This window comes from Colossoma macropomum, unplaced genomic scaffold (assembly GCF_904425465.1).
Source record: "Colossoma macropomum unplaced genomic scaffold, Colossoma_macropomum, whole genome shotgun sequence".
Classification (NCBI taxonomy): domain Eukaryota; kingdom Metazoa; phylum Chordata; class Actinopteri; order Characiformes; family Serrasalmidae; genus Colossoma; species Colossoma macropomum.
In genome coordinates this window covers 26,315,247-26,340,004 of record NW_023494801.1, presented here as the reverse complement: position 1 = coordinate 26,340,004, position 24,758 = coordinate 26,315,247, and the positions used below count along the sequence as shown (strand labels likewise).

Genomic DNA, 24,758 nt, shown 5'->3' with positions numbered 1-24,758 from the left:
TAAAAAAGAAAACTGTCAAATACATAATGAAATTTCACATTTCACCCTGGTTTGGTTTGATTTTAATTCTGAATTAGGTTTAAGTTATCTACATTGTAGTGGGATGTTGACAAAAGCAATATGGCGAGTGGGTTAACATTAAAAACGAACTAGACAGTTTTATTTAAGCCAAAAATTGCACATATCGCTGCTGTCAGCACAAAACCTCATATCTCCAAAATGATAACTTTACAGGAGAAGGAAAAAACATACTTTACTGTTAATGTAAGTCAATGGAACCAGACATTTTTCCAAGTCATTTTGGGCCAATTCCTGTGGTCCATTATCATGAAATTTAAATACAGTGTAAAGGACAGTAGGCTTTTTCAAATTATGTAAAAAAACTGAAAAACAATAGAAATGGAGGTTTTGTTTGAACAGCGACGACATACTGTTTTAGATATTATTAAAACCAATTATTGGGCACTTGTTATGTCATTCCAATACTGATGCAGTTGAGACACCATCTCCACACTCCACATCCCTATACAAATTTTTCATGTGTGTGTGTATATATATATATATATATATATATATATATATATATATATATATATATATATATATAAAACATACCATGTATAAACTCACATCTACAGAATTTGGTAAAAAGCATTTTCATGCAATGCCCCGATAATGTGGAGCAACCTGTGGTAGAGCTCCTACCTTTTAGCCAGTTTAAAAAATTTGGTCGATGAGAGTTGTAAGTGTAGTTTTATATAATTTCTGCCTTGTTTTATTTATTTATTTTGTTTGTTTTAATTGTTTTATTGATCAAGATGTTGGGCTTACCTTCTGCTGTTTTAATACATAAATATATGAATAAATAAAAAAAACATTGACAATGGTATAAATCTGGAAAAAGGCATTTGCACCAAGCATGTACCTCTCCACTATGAATAGATTTTAAAATACATTTTAGGCCTTCATATTATCTCAAAACTATCATAAAACAATGTCTCAGGCAGCGTTTACATAACTATTTCATTTAATAACTTTCTGTGAGGGAGCTTTGAGAGGCGGATGTCTGGTTCCTATCACCATCACTGTGAACAATTCTGATGCCGTAGGTTTCTGTAGAACGGAGCGTTTCACATTAAACCACTCAGATCAACTTTGTTTACATCTTAAGCATTTGATTATGCAGAAATTTTGAAATATCGTCGGAATTCCCCTTTAAAACCCCATTGGACTACCAAAGCCATCCTTCATCCTTCAGTGACCAAATGAACAACGGCATGCAAAGTTATGATTTTTGGAGGCGGCGACCGTGTTTGAACAGAACACCACATGTCTATGATTAGTTGGTGTATATGAGCTGATTTGAATAGGGCGCCTCATACAGCAAACGGATTTCTGTCTGACTAACCAGAGTGGCATTTAATTACCAAGCGTAGAGTCATATGCAAAAAGTTTGAGTGCCCCGGTCACATTTCATGTTTTATTGATCGAAAATAAATTAACACGTCTTCTACAAAACACACTACTGCACATTTTAATGCACCATTATTTGACATATTGCATGAAAATAAACCATAAAAGTGGCCTGTGCAAAAGTTAGAACACATTGTATAGTAATTTTTTTTTTTCCCAAGATGTCAAGCTCAGCAAATATGTATAATTTTGCACAAAAAAATGCATTTTCTTCCCTGAACAAACTTTTCAGACCTTGGCGTATGACCGTAAGTGCATGTAATAAGGATTATATCAGGTTACAGTCTAGATACAAGGTGTAAATAAGGTCTTAGCGACACACTGTGCTCACCGGTACGTTTCTTGTCTCTGCAGACTGTGTTTTCGATCTGCAGTTGGCCAAGGTGGCACACAGACATGCCTGTGCTCTGTTTGACTATGCAGTGAGCGGCGATACTCGCAGGCTGCTGGTTCCACAGCGACCCCTATTGGCCACTCAGGATGAAAACGGAGACACGTATGTATCCCAACCTCATCTCTTACTGTACACTGCAATACCTGAAGCCAGGGATCCCGTTGACTCATTCTCCCCACAGAGATTAGTCTAGACTTAACCTGGGGAGAGCCAGTCTTAAATTAGTGAAGGGCATACAAGCTTTAGTGCCAGTCCTGCACAGACACAACTCTACATCTCCTTCTTAAGTTACAGACAAGCCTCTGAATATTGAAGCCAGGTGCGTTAGATTAGGGTTTAAACTGAATCCTGCAGAAACATTGCTGCCAAACCATGTCTCAGACTAAAAGGGATTTTCAGTGGGAAATCCCCAGAGATAAGACTAAAACAGTGTGTGTGGAGCAATGAAACACACAGGCAGCGCCTGAAGGCACTCGGACAGAAGTGCTGTAAGGGTGTCTGTGAAAATAAATGTAAGGCCTTAAAAAAAGCACCAAATTTTAAGTCCAATCCAATCCACAACACCAGATTTTGAGTCCCAGATGACCTCAGGCACCAAGTTTTGAGTCTGATCTTACCCACAGTACCAAATTTTTACCCAACTCACGGCATCAAGCACTAAGCACACAGCACTAAGTTTTGATTTCAATCCCAACTCATGCCGGCAGGTTTTGAGTTTAAATCCAACTCATGCCACTAAGTTGTGAGTTCAAACCCAACCATGACACCAAGTATTGAGTTTGAACCCAACCCACAGCATAAGTTTTAATTTCAAACCCCACTAACGCCACCAAGTACTGAGTTTAAACCCAACCCACACCCCCAAGTTTTCAAACCCAACCCATGCCACCTAGTTTGGAGTTCCAACCCGACCTACGCCACCAAGTTTTGAGTTCCCAACTCAGCCTGACACAGTTTTGTCCAGACCCAATCTGATTCGACCCAGATCATGCTCATCACCCAAAGTGCTATGTAAAGCCTGAAGTTACTAACTACATCATGTATAAACAAAATAAAAAAAAAAAGTTCACAATTTGACGTTAAATAATCAGCTGTCCTCAATTAAGGTTAAATTCTGACAAGTGTAACCATCAAGCAACCTATTTGAACCCCCAAGATGTTTAGTCTGAATAAACTTTCCATAATGTGCTGTCATTGCACTGTGTGGTGTTGAGATAGGAAGATGTTAGCCTTCACTTGTTTCATCCTAAACAGCTATTTCTTTACGTAGAACATATTTCATGTAACTTATAAAATACATTTTTGCCCAAAAAAATGTAATGTCTGAGTTATTTTGACTGCACTCATCTGTACTCTTCTGAATAAGTTAATTCATTCACTGTTTGTCAAGAATGGGCCTCATGGACCTCTTTGTTCTGTCAATTCCACGGGGGAAGACTAAAGTAAGAAAATCAGAAGTTGTTCGAAAATATATTTAAAGCGCTGATAAGTGAGTGTTATATCTGTTAGTTTTGTGTACATCTCTTGGGAAGACGGAGTGTTAATGTGAGGTGTTTGTCTTTGTAATGAACTGTAGTGAGAGTTTTGTTTGTATGCCTGCAGGGGACTGCACTTGGGTGTGATCCACAGTCAAACAGATGCAGTGAAGAATTTAGCCCATGTTATTTCGGCTGTTCCTGGAGAAGATGCTCTTAACATGAGGAATGACTTGTATCAGGTACTTTATGCAACCACACACACATAGGTTCTGAATGTACTACAGACTTTTGCATCATAGAGCAATGGTTTGAGTGTAGGATTGACGTCTGTCATTATTTCGCAGACACCTTTGCACCTGGCGGTGGTGACTCAGCAGAAAGAGGCGGCAGAGGCTTTGCTTGCGGCTGGAGCAGATGTCACTCTGACTGATCGCCATGGCAACACAGCATTGCACTTGGCAGCCAAGCTGAAAGAGGGAGAGATGGTTCGATTGCTTTTGCACCACAAAGCTGTGCTGCAGTTAACCAGCGTACCAAACACAGCAGGTACAGCACCACACACAGTTACACTGTCCAACACATTGGCTCGTAGTGGGTCACAGTGAGAATATCTAAGGACAACTTGTTAAACTTTTGGTGACAGATTGTAGAAAAAAAAAGTCCCCTCTAAATCCTGTCAACAGATTTTTTCAGTGCGATGATACACTGGTGTCTCGATTCAGTGTGTTTATTGATGCAGCAGAAATAAGGCGTGGCTAAAAATGCCTTACATTAATATGTTCATGTTTTCATTTTCAGTTAATTAGAGCAATCAACATTATAAAAGTACAATATTTGAAATAAAAGCTGTGCTTTACAGTGTCCTGTAACGCTCTAGCCACAAGCATATGTTCGCCCCAAGTATAGTGCATCAACATACAATAATATGCTACACTAGTACAGTGACATACTACACTGCAATATAATACTAGTGCCAACCACACTATTCTACCCAGTACAGTCAGTAGAGTGCAAACCACACTCATATTCTACACAATACAATCACCATAGTGCCAACTATGTTCATATTCTACCTAATACAGTCAGTATAGTGCCAACCATCTCATATTCTACCCAGTACAGTCAGTATAGTGCCATCCATAGTCTTATTCTACCCAATACAGTCAGTATAGTGCCAACCACACTCATATTCTACCCAATACAGTCAGTATAGTGCCAACCACACTCATATTCTACCCAATACAGTCAGTATAGTGCCAACCATCTGATATTCTACCCAGTACAGTCAGTATAGTGCCAACCACACTCATATTCTACCCAATACAGTCAGTATAGTGCCAACCACACTCATATTCTACCCAATACAGTCAGTATAGTGCCAACCATCTGATATTCTACCCAGTACAGTCAGTATAGTGCCAACCACACTCATATTCTACCCAATACAGTCAGTATAGTGCCAACCACACTCATATTCTACCCAGTACAGTCAGTATAGTGCCAACCACACTCATATTCTACCCAGTACAGTCAGTATAGTGCCAACCACACTCATATTCTACCCAAGACAGTCAGTATAGTGCCAACCATGCTAATATTCTACCCAGTACAGTCAGTATAGTACCAACCATGCTAATATTCTACCCAGTACAGTCAGTATAGTGCCAACCACACTCATATTCTACCCAATACAGTCAGTATAGTGCCAACCACACTCATATTCTACCCAAGACAGTCAGTATAGTGCCAACCATGCTAATATTCTACCCAGTACAGTCAGTATAGTACCAACCATGCTAATATTCTACCCAGTACAGTCAGTATAGTGCCAACCACACTCATGTTCTTCCCAATACTGTCAGTATGCTGTCAACTATGCTAACATTCGACTCAATACAGTCAATATAGTGCCAACCACACTCATATTCTCATCAATACAGTCAGTATACTGTCACCTTTGCATATATTCTACAAAATACAGTAGTACAAAGCCAACCATGCCAACTATACCCAGTACGGTCAACCACACTCATATTCAAACCAGTATAATTGTTGTAGTGCCAACTATGCTTATATTCTACCCGATACAGTCAGTATAGTGCCAACCACGCTAGTATTGTGCTCAATACAGTCAATATAGTGCCAACCACACTCATATTCTAACCAGTGCAGTCAATATAGTGCCAACCACACTCATATTCTACCCGATACAGTCAGGATAGTGCCACAGACACTCACATTGTACCTAATTTAGCACTGCGCACACTCATTGTGTATCAAATGAAGCACTCTTACTACTTACACCCCAAATATAAAAAGCATAGAATAGACATTTTGGTGACAGATTGAGGCATGAGGCATGTCCCATGCCTCACTAATTACTGAGTAACTGTTGACCCATGAACTTTTCTGGGGAATGCCCATCACAGTGTTAGCTTGCTAAACTTTATGTAATCTCAGAGTGCATCATGGTGACCCTTATTCACAGTGTAGCCAAGCATTGATAACAGAAGGGTTTGGAAAGAATAACAAGAAATGTACGATTGTGATAATAAAAACTAAAGCAATGAAACTAAAGCTAACATTGTTAACCAGGATGCCAGTTGTTAGTAATGCTCAGTGTATTGCCAGTGCCAATTCCAGTAGTTGTTGTCCAAGTCTCTCAATGCTGACTGTTCTCTGATGTTTTCTGAATGTAAAGAAGCCTCAGACTGTTATAGAGTTCATTTAGCTTATACTGGCTATGATGCATAATTATAGTTTTGGAGAATTCGTCCTCCATTTTAATTTGGATGTTGCATCTTTTGGTATATCACGTTGGTTCCCTGACCTGGTCCTGAAAGCCCGCTGCGCTGCACATTTTAATGTTTTCACTGCTCCAAACATACCTGATCCAAAAATGTGCAGGGCAGAGGGTACTCCAGGTCCAGGGCTGGGACCCTTTGGTATATCTCACAACACTAACCTCTTGCTGTTTTGCACGTATAGGTCTGTGTCCACTGCACCTGGCCGTTCTGGCCAACAGTCTGAGCAGTGTTAGGGCGCTGCTGGAGGGTGGGGCGAGTGCGGAGGTTCAGGAGCGCACCTGCGGCCGCACGCCGCTTCACCTGGCGACCGAGCACGACAACGTGTCACTCGCAGGCTGCCTACTATTGGAGGTAAGTTTTGCTCTCTAATGATAATCGAACATACAGTTGGCCTGAATTATAGCATTTGTTACAATGATGTTTAATTTTGTATTTAGTTTGTTGTTCGTGTTTATTTTGTTTGTTTTTTCTTAAGCTTCAAAACCTATAGCTTGAATACTAAAGCATTGTATCAGCAAAGGCCTTTGAAATAAATAAATTATAGCTGGTGGTTAACTAACTGCTCTGCTGTTCATGTGGCCATTGATGCTAAAAGAGCCGGAGAAATGCCTATGTGGGAACGCTGTAAACTATCGGACAATGCCCAAATTCTCGATAAAAGGTATAAGTTTAACGAATCTTCTCAAATGTGTAATTATGGAGTCTCTGGAGAGGGCAGTGCTAAAACCAGGTTGGCCAGAGGCTCAAATCTGTTTGTTGTGGAGAGTTCTGGCAGCGTATGAGGAGGGAAACACCACCACTCCTGCTGCCGCTGCTGCCTCCGCTTCCAGGGTGGTCCTCCTCGCGTTCAGACAGGCCCTTAGCTATAAAACCTCCTCAGTCCTCCTCTACTCTTTCTGAAACTCCGCTACAACTGAACTCCGCTCAGCCTACGAGTCGCCCTCGCTTCTGTTTTACATGATTAAAAACAGCAAACTCGATAAATAAAATAAAGAAACGCAACCTACCTAAAAAACTAAAGCTAAAACTGTGATGGTGTTACATAAAGCGATAATTCTAATTCGTTACACCCTTAGCGTCTACGAGACTCTTGGTCTGTAAGCTGTATTTGACCAAGAGGGCTACAATCGCGGCTTCTATAGCAACATATGGTGCACCAGCTGCTGGGCTCCAGCCTGCACTACTAACACAGTGTTGCATGATGGATATATTTTAAATCTCAGTAACAAGCATACCTTTAGTTATGAAATGGAAATATTTTTGTTTTTAAGGGTGATTTTGGAGAACAAGTTTGCAGCTTCTTCTTGGAAAAACTAAAAGGGCCAAAAGTATTTTTCTGAGCTCTGTGTGTTATCATAGCAATATTTAGCAATATGGGGCAAAAAAAAGCCAATCTGTGGCAGTCAATCACTTTTCCATTGTCGAGTGCAGAGAGTTGCTAAATTATTGGTGTACTAACTGATTGACATCTGTTTTCGGTGCAGGGTGATGCTGAAGTGGACAGCGTCACCTATAATGGCTCCACCCCTCTTCATATCGCAGCAGGACGGGGCTCACTCAAGCTGAGCGCACTCCTCGTGGCCGCAGGTATGTGCTTGTTTGTGTGTGGCAGGTCAGTGAGATAACAGCTCTCTTTCAGTCTAATATCAAGTCAGTTTTTGTCAAATGATTTCATTGTATTTCCAGTTAAGCGACAAAAGAGCCGACAATTGAACAGTCTAGAAAAAATCTAATAATGACCAGCTGAAGTAAAACAGTGCCAGCAATGCAATAAAATATAGGATAATATTTGTAAGGAATGAGGCACAGAATTCAAGTGTAAAAACGTGGGGAAGAAAGAAAGCAAGGAGAAAATGAAGGGGGAACAGTTGAAGGAAGGAAAGAACTGAGAAAAAGAAGGGAGAAAGAAAGGAAGAAAAAAGGAGGGAAGGAAGCAAAAGAAAAAAGAAAGAACAGTGGGGAAGAAGGTAAGGAAATAAAACTAATGGAAGGAAGGAATGAAAAAATAAAGAAAAAAGGAAAGAAGATGGAAGAAAGAAAAAGAAGGAATGAAGAGAAAGGAAGGAAAGAAAGAAAACAAAGAAAGGAAAAAATAGAAAGCAATAATTGAAGAAAAATAAAGAAAGGAAGAGAGACAGAAAGGGAGAGAGATAAAGAAAAAGAATGAAATAAAAGCAATAAATGAAGGAACGAAGAGAAAGAGAGAGAGAGAGAAAGAAAGGAAGGACTTATGGAAGAAGCGGAAAGAAATAAGCGGGACGAAAGAAAGAAAGCAGGAAGAAAAAGAAAGAACGAGTCAAAGAAGAATATCTGGGGGAATACAGATGAAAAGAAGTCAGCCTATAGCATAAGGTTTAGAAAAAGAAAGGATGGAGGATTAAGAAAAAAGATGAAGAATAAAAAAGGAGAAGGTTGATAATAATAATAATAATAATAGTGAAACTAATACTGTGTTCGCCTTGTATGCACCGAAATAATCAAAACATATCTTTTTAATCTCTTATATAGCATAAAAGTCCTTGAATTGTCTTTTGAATTTTAAAAAAATTGATTTTAAAGAATGAAAGGACTCTCAGAGCCTTTGAGACGTCAGATGTAATTTTACCACCTTTGTCAGTACATTGATGGTGGAGATCAGAAGTAGTGTTCTAGATTGTTGTGACTAAAAAAAAAAGCTCTGCTTATCCCAGGTGCGGACCCTCATAAAGAGAACTATGAGCCACTGTTCTTCAGAGATGAGGACTGCTGCGCCTTGGATGAGGAAGATCAGGAGGATGAGGGCTACATCCCTGGGACTACCCCATTCAACATGGCTGCATCCCCAGAGGTCAGAGTAACACTACATACATTACTCCACACTCTGTGGTCATGAAATGAGCCATTGTGGGGTGTCTTGGGGGTACTTTGTGACTATGGTTGGTCAAAACTTTCTATTATTTTGACACTGGTAACGGTCACAGAAATTTAAATGGTATTCAGATGGGAGGTGTTCCATCGGCAAGGAGAAAGTTCTCAAACTTAGAACACTTATTGAGATTTCTACATTCAGAATGACTGATATAAACCAATCAGCCATAACATTAAAATCACCTCCTTGTTTCTACACTCACTGTCCATTTTATCAGCTCCGTTTAAAATACAGGAGCACTTCGTAGTTCTACAATTACACACTGTAGTCCATCTGTTTCTCTGCGTACTTTGTTAGCCCCCTTTTACCCCGTTCTTCAGTGGTCAGGACCCCTTACAGGACCACCCCGGCGCAAGTATTATTTGGCTGGTGGATTATTTTCAGCACTGCAGTAACACTGACGTGGTGGTAGTGTGTTAGTGTGTGTTGCGCTGGTGCGAGTGGATCAGACACAGCAGTGCTGCTGGTATTTTTAAACACCTCAGTGTCACTGCTGGACTGAGAATAGTCCACCAACCAAAAATATCCAGCCAACAGCGTCCTGTGGGCAGTGTCCTGTGACCACTGATGAAGGACTAGAGGATGAACACCACAAACTGTGCACCAGCAGATGAGCTATCATCTCTGACTTGGACCAACAAGGTAGACGTGGACAGTGACTGGACACAGTGTTTAAAAACTCCAGCAGCACTGCTGTGTCTGAGTTGCACACAACTGTGCATAAAGGAATGAGTGCAAAATCAGACAACTCCTGGTCCAGTAATGGTCATTCTCCAGCATTTTTGGAAAACATAACCAAACCTATTGAAAAGCATAACATTTGTAGACACTCGAAACCTGATTTGTTTAGCTGTATGCGTATTTACTTTTCCTTTGCTGTGCTCCAGGTTCGAGAAATCTTAAATGGTAAAGAGTACCAGCCCAGCACTGTCTTTGTACCACCACAAGGTAAGCACCGTCCGAGAGGAACTTTCAAATACAAATAATTTATTTCTACGTGACCATTTTCTGGCCTGTCTTTATCCCTTAGAATTACACATGTTGTTTTGGGTACTGTACCTTTAAGACTAAATGACCTCTTGTGCCAGTTGGCTGCCCTGTGTTATGCCTTTTTAAAAGCACTCTGGGCTAAAACACTCCTTATAACTTTAGTGTGAATGGGCGGGACTAAACTGCTGTAGGCTGAATAGATGGTTATGTGTAATTACATTGTTTTTTTTTGTGACATCACAAAAAGTACAAGTTGAAACTTTCAAAATATTTCCATAATGCATGTATTTTTCAAAAGTGAAAAATTGCTTTTCCTAATATGGGTGTTTAGTAAAACAGGAGAAAGGTGTCCTCAAACTTTCGATGGACAGTAGGTTTATACAAGGGCTCAAATAATTAAAATATTTAATCTCGATCAGTTGTTATTTGGGTAGTTAAACACAGTTCATCACATTGTCTTACTTGCTCAGATTCGACCCTAAAGAAAGATTTTATTCTATTTATTTATTACTTTGAATAATTCAGTAACACTATTTTCACCATGTGAATGCAGGGGTTACATGATTTTCATAGAGGTTTCAGATTTCATCACCACCGTCCAGTCACGTCCAACCTATGAGTGTGTATATATAATATACAGGCATCTGCAAGAGTGTGAGCTCCCCGGTCACATTTTGTAGATTATTTAAGTGAAAATAAGTTAACACATCCTCACACACACACTTCTGCACATTTTAATGTACAGTCAATGTTTATTTGCTGAATTTAATATAAAAGAGGAAAAAAGGAAACATAAAATGTAGCACATTTTATATTTTACATTTGTACAGCTTGTAGATTCTTGTTAGACCAGAGGCTCCTGAGGGGAAACTGTAGCTTTGTGTTTTGCTGTTGCTTTTGTTTGTTTGCTGCTTGTTGACTTGGATGTCTGCAGAAGGCAGCAAAGGAATTTCTTTAAAAGCCAGAGGCTTGGATTTGACCTGTGGTTTGAAGGGTCAAAAAAAAAGAGCCATTAATAGTTTAGTGTGTTAACATATTAGCATTACATCATATGATGCAGTGCTGTACTGTTAATGGTGATGTTTTCTTTCCAGTGTATTCTGAGGGTCAATGCGAGGGCAGCGTGTGTCTGGTTTTAATGTGCATGTGTCATTGGCAGGAGACATGCGTAGTCTGAGTGCGGAAACGAAGCAAGCGCTGTGTCAGTGTCTGGAGGAGTCGCCGGGTGGGTGGGAGAGTCTGGCACACGCACTGGGACTCGGCATCCTCACCAACGCTTTCCGCCTCAGCCCACGGCCCGCCTCCACGCTACTGGATAGCTATGAGGTACTGGTAACAAAGACACAGACACGTAGACACGACATTCATACACACAGAAACTGCTTCTAAGACTAATAGACTTTAAATTGGATATTAAAGATTAAATTCTCAAAATCGCACTCCTTCACATCAGGACTGTCTGCTTCGATATGGTGTTTAACTGAAAGCAGATCTCTGATGTGGCATTGTGTTTAAACAGTGATGGAATCAATATTTGTTTCTATGTTTCTGGTGTTCTCTGGTCTTTAATGTGTTGGACATTATTTTAATAATGATGTTTTTCTTCTTTTTTTTTCTTTTGAATAGAGAAATTGGCAAATTCTTGTTTTACAACCATTAATCGGCAGTTAATCATTAACCAAAGAGACAAAAATCAAGGACGTGTCCCATCAAAATATAAGAATAAAACGAGTAGTTCCACTTCTGAAATCTGATCGGTTGAGTGACATTTGAAGCTGTTGTCAAGTACATGATATATGCATTATTATGAGTGACTGTGACTCACAGAGATGTTAAAAAGTCTTGCTTGTATGGACTGTGCAGTGTATTACTTATAGATGGGGTCAGGGATAAACATGATAAACGGCCTAAAACCATATTAAACATACCCTACATAAGATTCCAGTTTTGCTTAAACCAAGGGGCTGATAACTGTAATATGTTCATGACTATATGACCAAAAAACAAAAGGGACAAAAGTACTGGAATATATAATGATCAGCTCCTGAAAGTTCTTTATTCTGAAGTTCTAAAAATATATTTACCATTACTAGCCCAAGCTGAAATTAACATACTCAACCCAAAACAACTGATAAAAGCCCACTGAACATTCAAACCTTTCAGGTGTTTAAACTACCTTAGAGCCAAAGAGATTCAGTATGTTCTTTTAACAATAGTTTGGAAAAGAAAAGAGACAGGCAGTTTTAATCACTGTGTTTAACCATTACAGTTTAATAAAAAATGCTTATATATATATATATATATATATATATATATATATATATATGTGTGTGTGTGTGTGTTGCCTCTGTGGAACAAAACATCATTTGAAAATGCCTTTTGGCCTTTACATTGTATGTAAATGTCATGATGAATGGACCAAAAGAAGTGGCCTAAAACGTCTGGTTCCCTTGACTTACATTACAAGTAAAGTGTGTTTTTTCCTTCCCCTGTAAAGTTACCATTTTGAAGATACAAGGTATTTTTAAATATATGTGTATATAATGTGTATATATACATGTTAAATGTTTAAGTGGACCCATGTGATTTGCTGTTTGACTGACGCTGACTGTACACTCTTTGGTGTGTAGGTTTCAGGTGGAACGGTTCGAGAACTCTTCGCAGGCTTGAAGAGTATTGGCAACAGCGGCGCTGTCAGCATACTGCAGGAGCACTATGTGTGTGAGGAAAATGACGACACATCAGCCTCTGGTAGGAATCAGCTATTAACAAAATACGCTCACAAACACACGATTTAGCAGTGATGATCAATAACGGCCATGTAATTTTGTGTGCGTGTGCACTGTGCATGCTGATACATTATCCCACGGATCGTCAACTGATGGACCGCATTCTGGACCGCAGCTGAGTATTTCAGCGGATCGAACTGAGAGCTGGAAAACAATACTGTAGCAAAGCTGATTAACATCCGTAAAAATGTGTGTATTTCAGTGACCTGCATAAACATGAACCAGTGCGGCTTTAGTAGCAGTCCTGTGTTACAGTTTATCAGGTCATGTGCATTTAGGAGTTTGTCTAGTCACACGCACTTAGCCGAAAGGAGCTCATCAAATAAATCAGCCAACGTTTATTTAAATTTGGAGTACATCAGGGTGACCCTCATTTACAGTGTAGCTAAGCATTAGGCAAAAAAAATAAGGAATTGAAAAGAGTAAATATAAATTTGTGATGGTAAAATTATCGCAAAGAAAATAAAATAAGATTAAGTTTTTTAATAAAACTATGTAAGAGAAGTAAAAATTAGGAAATGTTAGGACAAATAAGATTAACAGATCAAAACAATCAAATAAAAATAGTAAGCAGATAAGTAATAAAAGTAAATTAATTAAAGAACTGAGTAAGGTACGAAAAAAAGAAGAGAAAACAGTATTAAAACAATAATAGTAATGATAAAATAGTAAAATAAAAAAAAAAATCAAATAAATGACACCAGTTAACCATTGTCAGCATTTATTATTATTTAAATTATTTATTTAACTATTTAAATTATTTATACGCTATGCTAAGACAACCGTGGTAGCTAGCTAGTGATAAGATGACAACTGGCGAAACTTTTTTTCACAAATTTTAACAACTTTTGTCATCATTAGTAATCATTAGTTTGTGCTACAAACTACTGCTAGCTAAGTGAGCTTAGCTCAGCGTTTCTCACTGCCCACCTGCTCAGATATGTCCTCATCCACCTGAAGCAGCTGTTTCATTCTTGTCTCCTCTGCGCCACTGTGTGTTTTTGCAGTTCTTGCCGCTGATGTCCATCTTCACGTGATTCACATATGAAAACTGCTACATTGGTAATGCAAAAAAGGAGTTAACTGCCTGTTTGTGCCAGCCAGTACCAGATTTCACACCATCACGCTGAATTGGATACATTAATCTCTTAAGGCTGATGTTGGTTTGTTATTCCAATTTCTATTCCACTGAAATAGTGCAGCAGTTACACACTAGTGCTTTTACAGGCGTTCGAATGTATCTGCTCCATCATTTAAGGTGGAGCAGGAAACGAGAATAAAAGCTACCATCTGATCTCTGTCCATTGTATGTGACACCGTTACCACTTAAGGTCAACTCCTAAATTACTACAGATGTATACCTGGATGTAACATTGATAGTTTGTTTGAGGGCTTTAGTGCTTATATACGTGAGTTTATACATTGGCACAGTAGTAACCGGCTCAAAATGCTACTAGCCCGCTGGTAACTCTCCCGACTCGACCCGTAACGGCTCATTCTGGAAAAACGGGTCAATTGCATAGGAGGTTCTACCGACGATAGCAGTGCTCTAAAGCAGCGCTGTGTTTGCTTCAGATTGATGCACAAGGCAATAAAATGAGTGAAATACAGGAGCTCTGATACGGAAGATGGCATTAGAGTATTCGGAACCTGACGTGCATCTCTTTTAGTTAGTTAGTTTGTTTGTTCTTGTTGTTTTTCGTCGCCTCTTCTGCAACAAACTATCCTAGATGTACTGAAAATAACTAAAACATGTACTGAAAATAACAAATAATATCGCTGTGGAAAAATTGCTAACTTAGTCCCAGTTTGTTCATCGTATTGTCTAAACTGCTTACTGTTCCAGCCCGAATACGTGAACGTCCTGTCCACCAAACCGGTTGTCTGTGATTTTTTTGAGAGCTGGTTTGCTTATTAAACGTTTTAGTAATATAACAATTGCAAGGGCAGTACTGTCATATCAGCTATCACACTTTATATTGTAGAGCCTCTCAGATAGGAAAAAAAAAAGTCAATTAAATCAACAAACAAAAACTTGCTCACATATATTTTCATCCAGGGATCCGTTGTGCCTTAGATGGCTGTGGCCATACCTATGAGCCCTCTAAGTGGAGACGTATCAAATAAAAAGGTCAGGTTTCAGTGGTACGCTGTGGCATTATGATTTAAATCCCCAAATAAGCTCACATCCCTGCTGAAAATGAACATTGAGGATTAAAACCTTATGATTTTGCTTTCTAATAGGAAATAGTTTCTAATAGTTTACTCTAGAACCTTTAGGTCCTATTAGGTACCATCGAGTGCATTTAGAATCAAGCCTTTGAATCAGCCTCACTTTGGTCATTTATGTTGTGAAATCAATGTGTTAAACAGCCAAAACCACCATGAACCAACAGAAACACTTCTTGGTTTCTATGGGTTTTTTCAGAGGGATTCTTGTTTACTGCTGCTGCGGTGGCATTCTGCTGTACGTCGGCTTTACCTTGCCTGAACCCGACGGCAGCGTGTCATAGCCGGGGTTTCCCTAGCCAAGGGACAGCCAAAACACACACACACTGTAGTTTCTGTACGCTGTGAGAGACAGAGAGAAATGATGACACCATTTAGCTGGAGTATAGCAGAGAGGAGGGGGGTTTCCCAGGAAAGAGGAAGCGAGATCCCACTGCAGTGCTTTTTTTTCAACGTGTGATTCACGCAGATGAAGAAAAGCTGAAGCTGCCTGAACTCTGGTTTTGATAGAGGGAAAGTGTTAAAGAGGAAAATGGGGCTTCACCTTGCTTACCTTTTCTTTTTGTTCTTATCATTGTTTGTAAAGAAACTAAGAATCTCTGACTGAGTCAGTGGACAGCTCATTCAGAGCTATTTTGGTCTGAATGCACTTTGTGTGGCATTGTGAAGCACTGTTGTTACAACTCACGACTCCTGTGTTAATCTCTCTCTTTGTAAATCCCCCCCTCTCTCTTTCTTTCCCCCCTCTTTCCCTCACATCTCTCTATCCCTCCCTTCATCTCCCACCTCTGTCTGTGTGTCTTTCTATTTCTCCCCCCCTTTGTGCTTTTGTGCTTCCCTCTCTCTGTCTCCCCCTACTGTCTCTCTCTCTCTGCCTCTCTCTCCTTTTGTGTCTTTCTCTCTCTCTCTCTTTCTTTTTTCTTTCTCTCTCTGTTTCTTTCTGCCTCTCTCTCCTCTCTCTCTTGCGCTTGCGCTCTCTCTCTCTCTCTCTCTCTCTCTCTCTCTCTCTCTCTCTCTCTCTCTCTCTCTCTCAGATAGAGCAGCACTCTCCGAGGGTCATCAGGGGCTGAAGCTGGCACCGTTGGATGAGACTGGCATGTGCGACAGTGGTGTAGAGACGTCCTTCCACAGGCCCAGCCTCAGCCTGGTCGACTCGCTCTGCGGACAGCTGGACCCACAGTTGGCTGCCGCTCTGGCCGAAGTTTGACCCCTCGACCTCTTCAGCATGCAGATAGCAGCATGTACAGCAGTGCTGCCCTAACTGAAGCCTAACCGTCAACTTTGAACTCTGAAGTTTTAATCCTTTGACTCCGGAGCCGCCCGCACACCTTTCACTGCTGACCTGACCATCCCTGTGACAGAGACTGACAGAGACCGATGCAAAAGCTCTGTAGCCAAGCCTATAATGGAGATCATGGGAGGCCAGTGCTCGTGGGCAAAGGAATGCTTTAGTTTGTGGCTACATAGATTTTTTTTTCTCATATACTGTATGTACAAAAGCATCCAGACACCCTTTCTAATGAGTGAATTCAGCTCCTAGGCTGGCACAGCTTATATAATCTCCATAGAAAAGCATTGACCAGACCTCACTAACACTCCTGTGGCTGAATGCAGTTATATCACAGATGTTCCAGCATCTACTGTGTAGTCTTCCCAGAACAGTAAAGGCTAGAACTGCAGCAAAGGGAGACAAACTCCATATTAATACCCTTGATTTCAGAAGAAACACTGGTGTCTGTAAACTTTTGGACATATAGTGTATATGCATATGTCAACACGACACAGTTATGTAAGATTTTTATTTAATTGTATTTGCTTGTATTTTTTATATTCCATGCGGTCGTGTTTTTATGGATTTTGATTTTCGTAACGATTAGACATCAGTGGTGATGTGACATCACAGCTGTAATAGTGTATCTCTCGCCATTCACAAAAGACAAGATAAGCTGTAGTTGATCTGAGCTGTCTTCTGATCTTGGCAGAGCAACTTTCAGAATTGCTGTTAATCGGGGTGTAAAATTCTTACCCTAACAGTTCAATTCATAAGGATTCAGTGCATAATCGAACCTCAAATTTCATGATTTGGACTGATTTATTTGGCAGGAATCATTTATTTTTCAAAATACACTGAATGCACGAATGTGACTGGAGGAGCTGTTTACACTGTAGTGGAATATAGATGATAAATACAATAAATCAAGATTTTTTGGGGGTTTTTATGTTTGAAAATTCCCCAGAAAAGACCACATACTTTATTGATTGCGATTGTAAGCAAATATAACCAGTTCTGACTTTTAAAAATTGATGTATTCAGGCTGCTGAGGGAGAACCACCATCTAAGTGTTGGCCCAGTTGTTGGGAGACCACGAGTTCGATCCCTTGTGATGCCACAGCCATCCGCGGATGGGAAACTAAGTGAGCGTAACTGACCGTCTTAATTGAAAAACCTAAAGTTTAGCTTACCTTAGATCAAGGGTGCTCAGTCCTTGTCCTGGAGATCTACCACCCTGAATACTTCAGATCCAACACAGCTGCCTCATATAGTCACAATCAAGGGCCTTGATTACCTGGATCAGGTGTGTTAGATCAGGCTTGGTCTAAACTGTGCAGGGTGGTACATCTCCAGGACCAGGATTGTGCACCCCTGCCTTAGAGGCTGTTAATAGCATTGGCATAAAGCTGTGAGTTTGGTCTTCAGATTTGAATCACTTACCTAAACGAGTGTGAACTTCATGTCAGAGAGATCGGATTTGAGCATCAGATTTGAGGCTTATATTGTGAACGTAGCCTAAGAGAAGGCATTTAGTGTTCTCCTCCAAGCGTGTCGAGCTCTTTAATGATGTTGCATAAGCAGCTGCGAGGACACGTAGTAGCCTTCACCCTCCCAGGATGGTGGCATCATGTGATAAGGGTGGTTCTAGCTAGAAGATGGCATTGTCAATGACTGGATTGTCATCTTCAAATGCATTTTTACACCCCTATTAATAATCCTAGTCTCAGATTTGACTCTGCACAGGTCTGGTTTGACACAGACGTTTACAGCCATAACTATATCTTAGAGTCTTTTTGTGCATGAATGAGTGGTAAAGCCAGCATCGTTTGGAGTTTGATTATTCAGGGTTTAAGTCATGTTAATTTTTTACGTGGTTTTAAATGAATCCTGCCTCAGGAATGCTGCACTCCCAGAATGCATTTTGGATGAGAAATGCCTTGATTTAGTTTTGCCTCAATGAGTTACCAAAGCTTTGCATCCGAAACCAAATTACTCCCGAATCTTGCGGTGTGAAAAAGATTCCTTGGCAATTTCTTACTTTGTTCTCGGAGCCTGTGGACCAATGGGCTTATTTTTTTATTATGTTAAAAAAAAAAAAATGAAGTTAGCGGAAGCTTTTTAAGAATAAGAATACGTGAAAGCTAGCTTCACTGCAGTAGTGTTCATCTCTTTCTGAGCTTTTCTCTTCTTCACTCTTGCGTCACACAGGTGTTTATGGATAGGGTGCTGATTTTTATTCTCTCAGTTAGTGGTGCTAACGATGACCGGAATTGTGGCGATGGTGATGACGACGACGACAACATCAGTACTGATGAAAAAGGCGATTGTTTTTTTGTTGTTGCTTGTTGAGAGAATCTGCTTACACACCAGAGTGTATTTCATAAGCTGTGATCGAGCATCGGTAGAGAATCGGAGAATCGATTTCTCCACCTTCGTGGTTTTTGTTTGTTTGTTTGTTTTCCTTTGTATTAAAAGATTAAAAGGCGAAACGTTCATAAGGTTAAGAAACTCAATGGTTACGTGAAGACAGCAGGCTGGAATCGCGATTGTATTTGCATTAGGGTTATATTTACAGGACTGCATCATATTGCAATTAGAGATGGCACGATACCACTTTTACGATACTGATACCAGTATTGAAACCTTGAGGATAGACTGATACCGATACTGATGGTCTTTTTTTTCATCAAAAACTGCTAAGTAGGGTTAGACAATATGATATTTATTGTTATCATGGTAAATTACATAATGTATCACAGTATATCATGGATTTCGGCTGTACTTGAACAAGAATGGCCAACTAAATATTTGATCGCAAAAAGAGCAGAATTAGTCCTGTTTAGTTGGATTTAGTGCAGAGACGCTGAATCAAAAACATTCTACAGATAGCAAATTTTAAATATGGCAAATATGGCATTTTTTGGCTGTTCCAACTCATCAAACCTCAGAAAAAATTAAATATGGCAATATTGCAATGCATATCTTGAAGTATTGAATTGCTGTATGTGTTCCATATCACCAACATCTACAGCTTTAAAACTAGTGATGTTAATTAAAGCACTTCACTTAAAAGAATAGATTGGCAAAAACATTAACCAGTGTACACAGTTTTTGGCTTACGTCAGATGGTATTCGGTCATGTTTGGCATCCAAATTTTGCTTCTTTAGTTTTAAACTGAAGATACGAGGCTAACGTTGCTAACAAACACCAGAAGTCAATAGTCACCCAAATCTTTTTTGTAAATGCATCCCTAAAACTCTTAAACTGCATCCAGGTCTTTATTAAGGTCACACAGACTTGTTGATGTAGTTTAGGACACAGTGTGACTTACTGTAAACTATAAACATAAACCAAACTTTACAGTGTAGCTGAACGCAGCGGGCAGCCACTTCAGACAACAGGTGCTGTGCCAAATTCTCCCCAGAAGAATCTGACTCCCCTTTGTGCGCATGCCAGTCACCTGGATGCTAGATTTTGTTCATAATTTCTGTTGTTTTGATTTATGAACATATATCCAAAGCTAGAAAATTCAAGATTAAGAGTTATCTGTAAAAATTAACAACAGAAATTATGAAGGGAATCTGTCCATCTGCCTGCCTGCAGGTGGATGTTGCATTTAGCTATACAGTAAATTCTATTTTCTTATAGTTCACAGTAAGTCATACTGTGTCTTAAACCACTCTGACAAGTCTATGCAGCCTTAACAAAGACCTGAATGCGGTTTAAAAGGAGTTTTGAGGATGTATTTCTGGAAAAGATTTGGGTGACTATTGACTTGTAGTGTTTGTTGGCATCGTCAGCCTTATAGCTTCAGTGCTAAATTAAAGAAGCAAAGTTTGGACACCAAACCTGTCTTGGCTGATCGACTACTTTTTCACCAAACCACTTCTTTAAGGTTAAAAAAATCTGCTAATATTAGCCCGATAGGGATACCTGGTATCGGATGCCACCTATAGTTGCAGTTATGATGTATTGTACGATATATTGAAAACCCTTTACGTGACATGGGTTGAGACTGACCTTTATGTTTGTAAATCAAAAAACTTTCATAGAACATCCATGACTGGTCAGGGTGCTCGCTCCAAACAGCTGAGTATTGTGATCGGTTAGAGGGCTCATTTGCATATTGCGGCCTTCTGCATCGCAGCCACACTTACAGAACTAGCTCCAGCTCTCGATTTGCAAAAGGACTGGGTTTCAGATACAGTACCAGTCATTATAGCAAGGTAGGACCAAGGTACCTTGAGGCACAGAATAATTGACGGAGAAAATCGATCTAGTCCTAGATCTCCTCAGGTCTACAGTGACGTGTCCATACCATCACATTAAAAATGAGAGATGGTGTTCAGAACGATGCCTGCTCATTGTTTTGTGAACTTACGGGAAACCGACTCTAGGTGAGATCGCTTGTTTATATGTGTAGATATCAAGGGCTAATTCTAATTCACTGCAGCCATAAGTGTCGTTTCTGTGGAGGCCCTTCAGGGCTGGTTCTGAGAAGAACGATCCTGAACTGAAGGCCTTGGGGAATTCCACTGATTTTTCATGTTTTCTGCGTGATGAGATCTTTAAACTGTGAAGTCATTCAGAGTGGTTTGATGTTCTTGAGAAACATGTCACAGTGGCGGTGATAGGAACCAGACGTCTAGAGAGTTTACAGTCCCTAATGGCTACGCCACAGAAGGTTTTTAGCATGAAATTGACATGATTATGCTGCCTGATGCCTGAGATATTGTTTTACGATAAGGTTTTGGCATAAAAAGTATTTTTTCCAGCCTGTTTATGACATAGAGGTACATGCAGTGTGTCCACAGGCAAAGTAGTTCCTAAAGCAAACCTTTTTCTTCAGATTTTACCTGTTTTATGGTCTACATTACATCTAAAACCTCTCAATTCATAAATAAACAGTAAATAAAAAGGCTGTATTTGTGTTGTAGACCGTGATAGTGACGCCTGGTTCCTATCACCACCATTGTAAAGGAAAATAAAAGAGCCTTTAAGTTTCTCTACAGTGCACCGTTTTACATCTAACCACACTGAATGACTTGTTTACTTGTCTCAATATTTGATTTCAAGGTTTGAAAAGTCAGTGAACTTTAAAAGTATAAACAGTGTTCTCTCTTGCTTGTGTTCGCCTGTGGGCCTCTATAGTTTTCAGACTTCTTTTGATGTTGATGACCTGCTTTGAGTAAACCTGCAGCCGCCTTCACGTGGAAGCGACCCGGCCGTCGCTACTCCAGACCGCTGGATGAATGTATGGAACCCTTTAATAACCTGACACTCTTACAGTCCATCACTGTTCTCTATTTCGGTCTGTTTTTAGAGACGTCCTGCCCTCCTACGGCCTCTAATCACATTCCCTCGTTCTCTTGGACTTGAACTGGGAGTGAACTCCAGCTATGGCACTTGGCATATCAGACATATCAACCTGCTCTCAGCCACAGACTGTAAACTGACTCGAACCGGAATCCGGAAATGCTTTCAACTATTGCAACGATGTTGCTGTTGTTATTGTTTTTTTATATATATAGAAATACACCGTAGATTATGTTGACGCAAGAAAGCAGCAAATCCCCACTGAGAAAACCAAACCAAGGTTTGATTGGCACTGTGTTTTTGGTCGATATTTATGCTTGTACCCTAAAAAAGAGTGCAAAATGAATTGATGCTTTGTAATGGGTTCCATTGTCATACTTTTATAATAAAATTTTTGATGGTCACCGGTCGTTGTTTGCATCTGTTTTAGACCTACAGTTCATTTTTCATTGTTTTGTATAGCGACATACAGAATGAATTCTGATGGCTTGTGATTAAAGAAGAATCCCACTGATTTTTAAGTAGCAAACAAAGTCACTTAGAGCTGTTTGATGCAAAATTTTACAGAAACTAACTGAGTCAGTATTGTTCACAGTGGTGGTGATAGGAACCAGACGTCCAGAAGAGTTTAATGCCTCCAAAACCTTGAATTCATCATGAAAATGCTGCCTGATGCCTGAGACACACTATATTGCCAAAAGTATTCACTCAGCCATCCAAATCATTGAATTCAGGTGTTCCAGTCACTTCCATGGCCACAGGTGTATCAAACCAAGCACCTAGTCATGCAGACTGCTTCTACAAACATTAGTGAAAGAATGGGTTGCGAGCTCAGTGAATTCCAGCGTGGTACCGTGATAGGAGGCCACCTGTGCAACCAAGTCCAGTTGTGAAATTTCCTCACTACTAAATATTCCACAGTCAACTGTCAGTGGAATTATAACAAAGTGGAAGTGATTGGGAATGACAGCAATTCAGCCACGAAGTGGTCGGCCATGTAAAATGACAGAGCAGGGTCAGCGGATGCTGAGGCGCATAGTGGGCAGAGGTCACCAACTTTCTGCAGAGTCAATCGCTACAGACCTCCAAACACTAATGGCCTTCAGATTAGCTCAAGAACAGCGTAGAGAGCTTCATGGAATGGGTTTCCATGGCCGAGCAGCTGCATCCAAGCCTTACATCACCAAGCGCAATGCAAAGCGTCGAATGCAGTGGTGTAAAGCGCCGCCACTGGACTCTAGAGCAGTGGAGACGTGTTCTCTGGAGTGACGAATCACGCTTCTCCGTCTGGCAATCCGATGGACGAGTCTGGGTTTGGTGGTTGCCAGGAGAACGGTACTTGTCTGACTGCATTGTGACAAGTGTAAAGTTTGGTGGAGGGGGATTATGTTATGGGTTTGTTTTTCAGGAGTTGGGCTCGGCCCCTTAGTTCCAGTGAAAGGAACTCTTAATGCTTCAGCAGACCAAGAGATTTTGAACAATTTCATGCTCCCAACTTTGTGGGAACAGTTTGGGGACGGCCCCTTCCTGTTCCAACACGACTGAACACCAGTGCACAAAGCAAGGTCCATAAAGACATGGATGAGCAAGTTTGGTGTGGAAGAACTTGACTGGCCTGCACAGAGTCCTGACCTCAACCCAATAGAACACCTCTGGGATGAATTAGAGCGGAGACTGCGAGCCAGGCCTTCTCGTCCAACATCAGTGTCTGACCTCACAAATGCGCTTCTGGAAGAATGGTCAAAAATTCCCATAAACACACTCCTAAACCTTGTGGAAAGCCTTCCCAGAAGAGTCGAAGCTGTTATAGCTGCAAAGGGTGGGCCGACATCATATTAAACCCTATGGATTAAGAATGGGATGTCACTCAAGTTCATATGCGTGTGAAGACAGACGAGCAAATACTTTTGGCAATATAGTGTATGTTTTCTTGAGATAGTTTTGAGAAGGTTTTGGCTTAAAATGTATTTTAACTTTTAAAAATGTTTTTTTTTTTTAACTATTTTACCATGATTAACATTACATATGAAAACTCATGAAGGCACATGAAGGTTTACTAGTGATTTCAGGTTGTAAATAAATTGGCTATCTTTGTGTAGATGGCATCACGACTCCTGGTTCCCATCACCGCCACTGTAAAGAAATCAGAGTCAGTAAGTTTCTTTACAATTGCCAATTTCACATCAAACCAGTGGTTTGGTGTGAAATGCTCCACTGCAGAGAAACTTACTGAGTCAGAATTGTTCACAGTGGTGCTGATAGGAACCAGACATCCTGAAGAGTTTAATGCCTCTGAAAACTCCCTCACAGAAAGCTGGTACTTGAAATCATCATGAGAATGCTGCCTGATGTTTGAGACATTGTTTTTTGAGATTGTTTTGGGAAGGTTTTGGCCTAAAATGTATATTTTTCCAGTTTATTTATGGTGGAGAGATATTGGCAGTGGTTTAGGCTAGTAAATAAACTGACTCGATTTGTGTAGATGGCATCACGACTCCTGGTTCCCATCACCACGCTATAAAGAAATCCAAAAGAAGTGTAAGTTTCTCTACAATTGCCAGTTTCACATCAAACCACTGTCTGATTGACTTTGTTACATCTTAATGATTGGATTATGCACACATTTTGGGAAATCAGTGGAATTCCTCTTTAAATCTGTATGTGCAGCGTTGCAGCTCAGTCTTGTAATGGCACATTCTGCCACTAGGGGTCATTAGAAGTGCATGCTACCACTCATGTTCAACGTTAGACTGTTTTGATTGGATTTTTAATGTCTGGATTAAATCCTGTCTGCAAGGTCTACGAGACTCAATGACGTTCAGATTTCAGGATTTAATCCGATCTAAATTATATCTGTATAATCAACCCAAGACCTTTGCACTCTACTCTGAGCCATTAATCAGGAAAGCAGTGGTCACTGCAGCTGCAGACCCTGTAGGCTGCAGTGGTTTCTTCTGCTGTCTGAATGGCACTTTGTAATCAAGCTGTCGTTTCAATGGAACAACTTAAAGGGGCTCTTTGGCCACAATAGAAAATATAACCACTGCTTCATCTGCTGTACATGCCTGCTGACCTCCTACAGCTGTAGTGGCACAGACTT

At 40.2% G+C, this 24,758-nt stretch overlaps 1 protein-coding gene across 2 annotated transcripts in view; it reads left to right on the top strand.

Annotated features, from left to right (window-relative positions):
• The window catches only part of nfkb1 (nuclear factor of kappa light polypeptide gene enhancer in B-cells 1), a 60,637-nt gene extending 41,092 nt beyond the window's left edge, over positions 1–19,545 (top strand). For both annotated transcript variants that reach the window (XM_036590345.1, XM_036590346.1), the window contains exons 15-24: positions 1,828–1,969; positions 3,470–3,584; positions 3,690–3,891; positions 6,334–6,503; positions 7,637–7,739; positions 8,843–8,979; positions 9,948–10,008; positions 11,210–11,376; positions 12,681–12,801; positions 16,103–19,545. In XM_036590345.1, coding sequence (XP_036446238.1) covers positions 1,828–1,969; positions 3,470–3,584; positions 3,690–3,891; positions 6,334–6,503; positions 7,637–7,739; positions 8,843–8,979; positions 9,948–10,008; positions 11,210–11,376; positions 12,681–12,801; positions 16,103–16,275 — 1,391 coding nt within the window. In that variant the 3' untranslated portion in view covers positions 16,276–19,545. The remainder of the gene's footprint in view (positions 1–1,827; positions 1,970–3,469; positions 3,585–3,689; positions 3,892–6,333; positions 6,504–7,636; positions 7,740–8,842; positions 8,980–9,947; positions 10,009–11,209; positions 11,377–12,680; positions 12,802–16,102) is intronic.
• The last annotated feature ends 5,213 nt before the right edge of the window (positions 19,546–24,758 follow it).